Raw genomic sequence first — 12,322 nt, 5'->3', positions numbered from 1 at the left:
AACACATTGACATGTACAAGTTACAACAGAACAAGAAGTAAATAATATCATCTACTGTACTGCAAACTACATTAAACGCAAGCAGAAATAATTATAAGTAACTTGTGATATATATAGACACAGTGCCCCCCTTTACAAGGCAATCCTTTATCCCTCAGAACAGGTTATAAGGCTGTGATCGTATCATGGACTCCCATTTGCCCATAATGCCTTTTATTATGATCATAAGAAAAATGTTCCGTGTTTTACTTATATTACGAGAAAATTGAGATACTGATGTCGCAATATTTCCTCCTCGTGACAAAGGAGGAGCACTATATATTAGAAATATATATATATATTATATATATATATATATATATATATTATATACAAAATATAATAATATAATATTATATATATATATAAGCATCATAATGATATTCAAACCAAGCATTCAAATAGTGTTAATTTACCAAATCTGTGTGTAGCTGTATGTGTCTCAAATTAGGTTTGCTTTACAAGCAAAAGTGGAAATAGAGATTGGTTTTATTCCCCTTTACAGAATAACATTTTTAACATATAGAGACAGAGAGGTGGCCACTGTCTTTGTGATCATCTGAAACAGACAGTCCCCTGGTACAGTATAACCAGCTAAAAAAATTGGAGGCTGCTTTTTTTCAATAAAGTGAGCTTCCAGCCACCTGTGCTAAACTAAGCACCATGCGTTGGTGAAAACAATTCAGTTTGCATGTCTTCAGGGAGGACATATTCATTTCACAATTTCTTTGTTCACGTTGTCTTTTTCATGCTGTATTGTGTGTTCTATTGGAGCAGGGAATACAATGTTATTTTGTCTGGGCTCTCCCTCCAGAGACTACAGATTATACCAGCATAATTCTAAAGAACTGACCCTGGCATGCCCGAGCGAGACTCGCAGACACTGGGGAATTCAGCCATTGTGTTCGTATTCTTTGGCTTTTAGTCCTTAAAGCAGGACCGTGTCCTGATAATATCCACGCTATGCTATTATATCCAGAGATTCACATTAAAAGGAGCTGATTTTCCTGAAGTTTCCCATAGTAGTCCGGTGGTAAAAGAAAGGGGCTTGTTACCAGGATGTTCCGGGTTCAATCCCAGTTCAGCCACTGGCTCTCTCTGTGTGACGCTGAGCAAGTCACTTAACCTCCTTGTGCTCCGTCTTTCGGTTTAGATGTAAAGCCGAGGTCCTTTTGAAAGTGACTCTGTAGCAGCAGTTGGGACGCATCGTTCACCCCTAAATCTCTGGAAACTGCTTTGGATACAAGCGTCTGCTAAATAATAATAATAATAATAATAATAATACAAAAAGCATAGCAAAGTGTAATGGAGGATAATGAAAGTTCAGGCCAGAGAGCTATGGTAAAGTATATTAAAAGCATGGCCAACTATGGTAAATGGGATTATAACTATAGGGAAAATAATGGAAAACATGCAAATCTACTGTGCTAAACTGTTATAGGAGCTGTAAACACTAAGACAGTATTTTGTAAGTGTTCAGTTTATTGTGGATTATTTAGAAATACTAAAATAAACTTCAATGACAAATGTTTCAACTAGAAATCTTTCTCAATGTCTTCAAAATGTATAGCAATGTATAACTTCAGCTACAACCAGGAAAATGGAATTTCTATTAAGTTTACTGTCAATTAGATGGCATACATATTAAACACATGTACATTACATAACTTGAAAATATATTAATATTATATATTTTCTTTCTATAAACCAACAGCTAATTCCTGGCATCCCTTGATTAATACCAGCTGACCTACTTTACAAGCAGCATGACCTTCACAGGCATAAAAACGCCAGAACCCTTTACTGAAACACTTCACAATAAATACATCTCTGAAGGTAGCAGTAGATGACGTGAAAAACTAAAATATATAAATAAAACTTTTTTTTGTTTTTTCTTTTCTTTATATACCTTTTGCTCCAATAAATATCTGGGGACACTTATTTACAATATTCACATAATGCCCCTTGTGTAATGCAGTCTGTAATGTTCTCTAATGTTTAAACCAGCAGGGGACTAATTGTACACTAACGTCACGATATGATGCGTATCACGATATGAAATGAATCACGGTGTGACGGTCCTGATGGGCTGCTTGTATGATGCATAATAAAATCAAATGATCAGTTAATGACAGACTTTTGTTAAAAGACAAACGTTAAATGAGTCAGGTGGAGTATGTATTCCTACCAGCTGTAAAACACTTCACTCAAGAACCACTTGGTGAGCTACACTGAGCTACGCTTTGCTTTTGCTGTTGTATCAAGATACAAACGATGCTGACCTCTATGATGACACTATGTGTCATGTAAAGAAAGCATTCAGAGATACACTCCTAACCCCAAGCCCCTGTAGCAGAGCCCATCTACAGTAGCTGGATGTCTATTTAGAATGATTGTCGCCAGTCTAGAACCAAAAGTATAAACGTAAATTAGGGACACACCAGAGCAGGACATTATCAGCACAATTGCGTTGTTGTAGAACACAAGGGCATGAGTAAAAAAAAAATGGCTGCATGTGTTGTTTTGAGTGGAACACTTGATTTCATAAAATGCTCTGCAAATTCCTAGTATGATGGGAAAAGTGTGTAATTTAAATGGGAAATCACCCCTCCCCCCCAAACCCCATCGGGCACACAACAGTGCCCTCCCGCTGAACCCCTGCCCTGCCCCTCTTCAAAACTGTCAGATATAGCGTCCATAAAAGAACCAGAACAGTGTTCTGATCCTCGTCTTACTTTGATTACCAGCATTTCTGAGTTGCATGCGTGTGTGTGTGTGTGTGTGTGTGTGTGAGTTACGTTTTCTTCCGAATTATAACCCTTTCGTACAGTTGTGAACCTGGACCTAGTGTTGCTTCTGCTTCTGTTGGCTTGCGTTTGTTCCTGTCGGGTTTCCCCTCCGGCTGTGCCTAAATCAGAGAGTGAAGAAATGCTGCTGCAGCCTCCGGAAACGGAGGGGCTCACACTGTGTTCTCATGGCTGCCCCAATTCTCCTCAGCATGCTTGTAGAAATCTGCAAGAAACCAACGAGAAACTTTATAGACGAGACCAAGCAATTCTTTAGGCATGACACATTTCTTATTTACACCTTGTATTACTGAATTGAGACCATATTCAGCCCAGTACGTTTTCCGAACGAAAAGGTGCGAGGTGTCCATCACTCAACCTGTATCAGGTAAAACTTATAGCAAACTTCAGTGTCCGCTCATGAAGGCACCAGCTGAAAAGTTTGTCTGCTGCAATGTGGGCTTGATATGATACAGTATAGCTGGATAGGCTACAGCTGTACTGTATTAGAGCATTTTACAGCACTGAAGAACCCCCCTGGATTGTATTAAAGCACTTTACAGCACTGAAGAATCCCCCTGGATTGTATTAGATCATTTTACAGCACTGGAGGATCCCCCTGAATTGTATTAGAGCATTTTACAGCACTGAAGAATCCCCATGGATTGTATTAGATCGTTTTACAGCACTGAAGAATCCCCTGGATTGTATTAGATCATTGTACAGCACAGAAGAACCAACCTGGATTGTACCAACAACCTGTCCCTGGTTATGACAGGATTACCTCTAAAAATAGGTGCTTGGATCAATTCAGGGGCATTCCCTTCCCGGCACTGTAAAATGCTCTAAAAGCTACTGGTGGCTTATCCTTGTGGCATATAGGTCAAATCAAATCTCCTAAGTTTTACAGAAGAAAGAGGCTGTGGCCTGGCTCTTCCCCTGTTGAAACCCCCCTTTCATTGTAGTTAAATATCCTAGTGCAAGGGGCATGCAATACGAACATCAGTGAAATTTAATAGTAAAAGGTAAATATGTACAGCATCATATGTTGACCTTACAAAATTAAACACGTTGGGACACATTTTCAAAGAGTTAACTCCAGTCTTTAATAAATGGACTCCTATGAGTTGCCAGCGTTCTCTTACGTGTGCAGTGCCCGGAGTGTCGGACTCCGATGGAGCGCCCCTGGAAGCAGGTTGCTCTCCGGAGGTGGCAGGCGCTGGGGTAGGTGACATTGTTGTTTCCGCAGATGGACTGCCCACCGGCCATGGGGACAGGGCACAGTGCGGTGCGGCACATCACGCAGTGAGCGCTCTCTGTCTGATCCGTGACACAGGTGTGGGTGCCAGGACACACCACGTGGGAGCAGGACTCTGCAAGGGGGGAGGAGGGTGCGCAGTTAGCTGTGTTATATATCGACTCACGCCTTAGACTAACAGCATAGATGCCATAAAATTTATTTATTTATAATAAACTGGGTCAAGCAGACAAACATGTTCTGGGTACTAATGAAGGCACTAGCCAAATGTTTGTTTACTCAACTCGGTTTCTTATAGGTTTGACCCTGAGCAATTCAAGTTATGGCCCATTGTCAAAACGATGTTGGCTTTCTGCAACCCCAGCACCATTGTGATACAAGGAATGCCTCACCCTGTACTCTAAAAGCTGGTTAGCAAAATACTTTTAAAAACAAACGTTCTTTTGTTTTAAAAAGTGATTTTGTTTCAGTGTTTGAAGGCTGTTTTCATTTAGCTAACAGCAAAAACAGAAAGAAACCCGTTTGTTTTTTAACATTGAAGATGTTTCATTGTGCAAGTGATCACTGTGTACTTATTCTACATTCTGCTCTAAACCTTGCCCTCCTCTCAGGGGATGGCCTTCTGAATTTTGGAAAGGAAGTAACCAATTTCATTGGCTTTCTTTGAGTCCAGAGCTGAAAACTGCTGCCTGCCGGAGGTCTGCACGATTGGATAATTTGATAAAATGGCTCAATTAGAAATGTATCCTCTTAACGTTGTTTATTCTGGCTCAGGAAACAGTAAGCTGTAAAAATGATCTGAATCTCTCCCTTTTGTCAGTGTGGAAGGATGTACAGATGGTTGCGGCTCTTTGAATCAAGTAATTGCACATGTTCTGTTACTCGTATTCGATGAGGCTGCACAATGCCAGGCACACATCGTACTGTACACAGGCGCCGGCGCACTAACACGGTTTACTGGCTGAAAATCTCGGAGTTTAAAGCAGAAACGCATATCACTGACATCTGCCAGTCAGTGTATTAAGTTTATTTTACTATTTCTGCATTTAAAATTTGAATAAAGAGAACGTTATTCTAGCAGCGCTGGCAGATTGCAATTACCCGACCCAAGGTCGCCATTATCATTGCAATAGCGCGTTGTCAGTGACGCCCCCAAAACCTCGTTACACTCACTCTTGCATTCTCCCTGGTACATGACAACCAGGTCGGGGTGACCCCTGCATCGAGCCAGCAGCAGGGCGCACTCATCCCGGTAAGTGTTGCCGTCCCCGCCGCACACCGGCTGCCTGTGGTTGATGTGGGAGCAGTCCGGGGCGCATGCGCAGTGGGGGCGCCCCTGCTTCATTCTGCACACCTTGCTGGGCCCGCAGTACACATCGTCGCAGGTTTCTGCGAAACATAAAAACGAGACAGTTAAGATTTTGTGGTTTAGCGTTTAAGCTCTTCACAAGGTGTGTGCGTTCCTTCACACACTTTAAACAGAAAGCTTTACAATACATATGTTCTATACTTTTTGCATATATGAAACACATTTTATTCATATATATATATATATATATATATATATATATATATATATATAGATATAGATATAGATATAGATATAAATAATTATGCTTAATAAGTTTGGCAGAAGAAAAAAAAGTTGAATTTTCGTGGGTTTGAAGACGTAATGTGAGCAATCGAAACGTCCTTGAAAATGCTTGAAAAGGTCTACTAGACCTCTAACACAGCCAGCTTCAGTCTGATGGAGACATTATGGGCCATATTTTCAAAGTGTTTCCTTCATTCTTTAAATAATTCCAATTTTTGACAGGAGAAAAAAAAAAGTAAATGTTACAAAATGAGAAACAAAACACCATCTGAATGCTTAAGAGGGTTTGGATTGAATTGCAGCTGCTTGGTTCTGGTTTTGTATAATTGGCAGGCGTTTTACCTCTTAAAAAAACAATGAGTGAATTAAAGACTGGCGTAAACGCTTTGAAAATATGGGCCATACTTCTCACAGAATGCACAACTGGGGCGAACATGAGATTTTCGTGTTCAGATATTCTGTTATAATTTAAACAAACATCCGAATAATGCTCAGCTGGAAAATGAAAGCACAATTCGTACCATATTACAGTAACAAAAAGTGACCTAATTGAATGAATAGGTTGAGTGATAGGTTGTAGTAAATATAAACCAGCAATTACAAACTTAAATGAAACAAGTCCGTGGGCTACTCAATTCATTACACGAAGGACCTGTGCTGGAATGAATTGAAAACTACAGGGGCATCGCTATCTGGAGAAGAGGGTTGGGAACTCTGATGCATCTGAACCAGGACCTGAATATCAAAAATTATGACATTAGCTGTGCTTCGAGTTTATTGTCTAACTGATTACATTATTCCTCTTAAGATTGGAGTGGAATGGCCCTCAAGGATTGCATCTGTCCACGGCTGGTCTAGGCTTTTTTTCTATATGAAACTGTATGTATAGAAAAGCATGACTTTGAACCGTTGAGCAGTAACACATGTGTACACTATAACAGCATTACCTGTGAGGCCCGCTGTATTGAACATGTGCAATAAAAAAGAAGGGCATGTTGTTTTTTTTTTTGCTTTATGAATACCAGACCTTCTCAGCATGTGGAAAGCATTGTGGAACTGTGATTTAATAAGTTTGTTTATCAAAATATATTTTATTGTAGGCTGATGCGTTAAAACGATAGCATGTGTTTAAATTTCAAATTCCATCTTCTCAAAAAATCTATTGTTTTAGTAGCCAGGTTGACCTAATAGTACTTTGTTTGGTGAGAGAGAGAGAGAGAGAGAGAGAGAGAGAGAGAGAGAGAGAGAGAGAGAGAGAGAGAGAGAGAGAGAGAGAGAGAGAGAGAGCTAATTAAAAAAAAGAGCAAACAGCTCTATGGCCTGGATCAGGATCCAACAGGATACTTACCAATCACCAGAAATACTTCATGAAGAAGAAAAGTAATTAATTGATAAACTGAAAACTCATATATACATGTATAAAATGTTATCATATATAAAGCCGCCAACGATTACTGTGAGACAAAGCTTTGAGCGCACGCTTTCCAAAATGCTAGTAAGTAACGTGTGCTGCCATTTGTAGCCAAAGTCTGCAAATATTTTGTACAGTGCAAGGGGTATTGGATATGAAACAGCTCTTAAAATACAATGGGGTTTTTTGTTTTGTTTTGTTTTTTCTTCTCATCGTTTTAAGTTTATTTCAGTCCAGCCCGGCCGGGCTCCAATGAGTAACAACTGCATTGCATACTGAAACGATGCTGAAGAGATGCTACATAGAGATACTAAAAGGCTGGTGGATTCTACTCCAAACACCTGGAGAAATTCGGAAAGAAACATCTGGGTTTCATCCAGAGCATTAAAAAAAGAACGATCTCCAACCGATACGCCAGACACACCGCTTTATATTAATATTACAGAACCCTATTCATTCACATTCCCGTATTCGGACAGCTCCTTCCAGCTGACACAGCTTTAGGAAGGAGCCCGACAGAAAGCAATACAAAAAACCACTCTCACGTGTTTGCTGTCACAGATGTGAAGAGATCGAATGACTTTGCTGTCATCAAATCGCAGATAATAACACAGACCTACCTACCGAAATTACCTTTTTTTCTGAATTGAAAGTACAGTTTAAGTACAATAACTTGAAGACACCGCCGAGCCGAGCTCAGCAGTTAATTGCTAAGGTAAATATGAACTAAGACAACTCAAACTATCTCGCGGAAATCGACTATACTCAATTTAGGCATCCTAAGCCCATGGTATCCCCTTGCTACTGCATTTCAATTTTTGGCGTGTGACAGCAGAACTTGTAATGAACCTAGCCTTGTCAGTTTCTTAACTTTATGAAATAAGTTTTAAGTCGCGTGTAGCTTCTCAAATCAACAGACAACCAAATCAAATCAAGCAGTAGTACAGTTGCCCCACTCATGCCTCAAGCCTGCCCTGGGCTGGAGGGAGCACCCTTTCTCTTAGGATCGATCATGCACTACCTACACTGCTAACTACCTACAAGGCTTTGATTTTCTCTTTTTAATTGTTTTGAAAATGTCCCTTTACTGAACATAAATACTCCAGACTAAAATATTTACATTGTGATACACAGTATATATTTTTAGAAAGCATTTTTTTAAAGCATTAAATGAGATAATTGTTGTAACTGCACTGTGGAAAACAGGACCCCGAAAGGAACCCTAGACCCCTGCACAGCACCAACCACCCCTCCCCTAATACCCGGGCACGTCTGCGTTACCTTTGCAGGGCTTGCATGTGACCATCCCCAGAAAGCCCATGAGGCTGATCTTGTTGATGGAGAGGGTGTAGTTGGACCAGGCCGTCTCCAAACTGCCGTTCCCGCAGCACTCCTCGCGGGACACCTCCGTGTTCAGTATCACCGCGCACTTCTGATCGCGTCCTTGCTGCAGCCAGCAGATCCCGGCTGAAAGCATGGGAACAAGCATGCGGTTAGACCAGCAGCAACAACACACGTGCAGCGACATATCACTGACCCAGGCGCCCACTTCTCTTCAGCGGGTGCTTTGAAATGTGCCACGGTCTTCACTAATGCGCGACTTAACGACGTGCTTGTATCTGTGCAGAGTCAGCAAGAAAATGGTGGCAGTCATTGACTACTGTGCATATCAGTACAAACAAGACAAACTGCAGTTCACCCACACAATCTTATATGTTACATGTGATAACATCACACCGGTATGGACTGAGTAACGAATTTGCACTATGCGGAATCTTTTAACTGTCCATTTTTAAAAGTTTGATTTGAGTGCAACTTTTTTTTGTTAACATGACAGATCAATAATCATCTTTATCACTTAAAACACTGAATCTGCCCTGGGAGACGGGGCCATTATGATTAATTCCGAAAAGTTTCGTTGTTCAATATGTGCAACATAACCCCCCCCCCCCCCCCCCCCCCCCCCCCCCCCCCCCCCCCCCCCCCCCCCCCCCCCCCCCCCCCCCCCCCCCTTCCCCCCCCCCCCCCCCCCCCCGCTCTAAATCGTGACACAAATGAGCTGAAAGATACCACGATATATCCCCCAATGTATAATGTTATAATGCTAACATCTAGTTTAATCGCAACTGGATAACCGAGTTTCTAGATAGCTGTAACAAACAAAAAAAAAAAAAAAAAAAAAAAAAAAAACGTGACTTATCTAGGCTAACTTGAATTTCGCTTTTGTTTTCACTCTAGGCTTTAAATAACTTACATTTTATAAACTTAAGCGTTCTCAAGTTGTTACAAAATATAATTCAGGCATTGTTTTTAGGAATGTTTTTTTAAGGACCTTTTTTTTTTTGAGAAGGTTAATAAACATTCCAGCCGAAAAGTTTCGTGAAATGCAAACTGTAGTTAATTCATTAAATAGGGCGTTAAAAAAAAAAAAAAAAAAAAAAAGTCCTTAAAAAACACATCCTTAAAACAGTCCTTTTGTGGATAGGTCCAATTAATATGGATTTTATTTGCCTCATTTATAAATGGGAAAGATTGCAGTAAATGTCTTGCCATTAAGAGACCTGGGTAAGTGCTCACTCTCCGAGCGTTAAAGTCACTTCTTTGATTTGTAATGTGGTGCCTGTATCTGGTGACACGTGTTAATATAAATCTAATTGTCAATAAATACTGTCTGGTGAAGTCTGTTTCTTTCGTTTGTTGGGCACTACAAGGAGTTTAAATAGCGTGGTTGCAGGCAAAGCCGCAGACACAAATTGAACTATGCCAGTGGTAAGGAATCATCGAGCAGCAGTCAGAGATAACCTTTGTTCAAATAACATTGAGATCCAGTGAACCTTGAAACTAAACCAAGGAAAGGCACGCCCTATTGAGAGGGACTGCACGTTAAGTCCGGTTTAACATTGATCAAGCAACGCGCTGTTACCGAGGGAACGGACACGAGATTGATTCTAAACGTTAACAGAGGCAATAATAATGATTAACGGATTTACCAGCAGTAATGTTGCTTCTCTACTTATTTTGTAACATTTCCTTAGCAAATGCATCCTCTGTAGCGAAAAATAAAAGCAAATAAAGAAGGAGATGATATGAAATAAATAAAAAAAAGAAAAGTCCTGCAGAAGTCACAACGCCAGTGACAGCGCTAATAACAGCTGTCTGGAATTCCAAGCGAAAGTGTGTGCAACTGTACTTGCTAATGTTAACCCTTGTCGTGCACAGTTTTGACGTTCAAAGAAAAGTCCCGTTACGCAGCTCTCTTTTGCCTTTGCTTTCAAATACAGAGACATCTCCAATCGTTTATTATTCTATAGATTCCTGGAGATGAGGCACCTTCAAGCAAATGTTATAGGAATTTGGGGAACGTTTTTCTTTTTCTTTGTGGGATTAGATTTTATAAAGACAAGATTGTCGACATCCTTTAAGATGAAACTGTTAGCCTAATGCGTGTCATATTAAGTAAAGCGGCATTTTCCAATTTAATATAGTTGCAGTAGATCAAAGGTAATCAATAACACGTTAAACGGGGTTAATGCGTCACGAACAAGCACGAAGAACGATTCAAACTAATTCAAATAAAAACAGGTACTGTAATATAGCTCAGGTCCCCTGCTTAAAGTGGGCACCTCCTCTTACCATTGGATCCATTTTATTTTAGTTTTAGCCGCGAGACCCCTGCACCTGTCCTCGCGCAGCTCACGGCACCTTGCAATCTCTCCAACGAGCTCCCCGCGCACGGTAACACGGCATTGTGCGCCTTGCCTCACAAATATATATTTATCTTTGTTTTTATAATGTTGATGATGATGATGATTATTATTATTATTATTATTATTATTATTATTATTATTATTATTATTATGACACAATGTAAGCTATGCCTTCAGGCTCTACGCCTACACGAGTGTGCGCCCTGGCGCCTGTAGAAATGAACCGCACGTTGCATCCAGTCGTTGGTGAAATAACTCCAGTGCTGGTCTGAAGTGTGTTGCTTGTGCTCTGATGCTCTAATAGAGAACGCACATCACATTCGTTTTATATGGAAATACTACAGCTGCATTGCAAGTTACCCAAAAATGCTTTTTTTGGTAAAAAATAAATAAATAAACAAAAAAGAAAAATAAAAAACATTACTCCGTTTAATAACATTTAGATACTCTTAAACGAATACAGTGTTCGTTTGTGTACTGTCAATTAATTTACTATTAATCTATCTATCTATCTATCTATCTATCTATCTATCTATCTATCTATCTATCTATCTATCTATCTATCTATCTATCTATATATATATATTATCGGGATCAGTAATATGCTACACATTCAAGATCTATCCATGAATGACATACTCAAAACTATACGTTATATATGAATATAATCAACAAATACTAAACATTTTTAGGATCGGGTATAGGCAGCACACTTACCGTTTACTGAGTATCGTCCAATATTTTGACATAAGATGACACAGGTCAAAATGTTACTAAATGCTAAAAAGTTCATGTTTGAAAGAAAAATGAAGGAGACCAACTTTATTCTCGGGACTGCTCGGCCAAATAAAACTCGCCAGTTGCTTTATTTATATATGTATTTGTTGTTGTTGTTGCAATTATTAGAACTATATAGAATTTTCAAAGGTAGTTAGCGCTTCTGTTTGTATTAACGCTCTGCTGGCAGTCCCCCGCTGTCTTTGCTGAATGAATGTGTGTGAGTGTTCAAGGTCCTTCCTCTATATAAATATTTTGGCAAGGCAGAATTACGCTGATGGGCGATGGTTTAACTTTCAGCCAGTGCTATTGGTGGGCAGGGCATTGTTTCTGATGTCTGATTGAGTCGGGGTTGGGGGTGGAAATAAACAACAAGCTGTCTCTAGCTGCGGCACGGACACGCCACCTACTCCCGCCACACACAAATGACTCGTCTGGGATCAGGCCAACATTTCAATCCGGCCAAAATATCTAACTTAATCAAAAACTCAAGTAGTGTTATTTTTTCTCTCTCTCTCTCTCTCTCTCTCTCTCTCTCTCTCTCTCTCTCTCTCTCTCTCTCTCTCTCTCTCTCTCTCTCTCTCTCTCTCCACAGCAAACCGCTGCCACAAGCAGGCAGCAGAGAGATCGTCTTCATACAGTGGTATTAAGTTTATTCACTAGAGAGACTGGAAACTCACATTTTCTGTCCGCGTTTTGCTGTACACGAGAATCTGTGTGGGACGCATCAAACAATATTAGGTTTTAGAC

At 40.1% G+C, this 12,322-nt stretch overlaps 1 protein-coding gene across 1 annotated transcript; it reads right to left on the bottom strand.

Moving 5' to 3' along the window:
* Positions 1 to 418: 418 nt before the first annotated feature.
* fstl3 (follistatin-like 3 (secreted glycoprotein)) lies at positions 419 to 11,773 on the bottom strand. The gene is made up of 5 exons (XM_041229796.1): positions 11,513 to 11,773; positions 8,370 to 8,555; positions 5,257 to 5,472; positions 3,971 to 4,198; positions 419 to 3,051 (listed from the first exon to the last, which is right to left on the bottom strand). The coding sequence occupies exons 1-5, from the start codon at positions 11,586 to 11,588 to the stop codon at positions 2,999 to 3,001; spliced, it is 759 nt and encodes a 252-aa protein (XP_041085730.1). The 5' UTR covers positions 11,589 to 11,773; the 3' UTR covers positions 419 to 2,998.
* Between the last annotated feature and the right edge of the window lie 549 nt (positions 11,774 to 12,322).

Source organism: Polyodon spathula, chromosome 26, assembly GCF_017654505.1.
Source record: "Polyodon spathula isolate WHYD16114869_AA chromosome 26, ASM1765450v1, whole genome shotgun sequence".
NCBI classification, from domain to species: Eukaryota; Metazoa; Chordata; class Actinopteri; order Acipenseriformes; family Polyodontidae; genus Polyodon; species Polyodon spathula.
The sequence above is the reverse complement of the archived record's forward strand: the minus strand, read 5'-3'. Positions and strand labels throughout refer to the sequence as shown.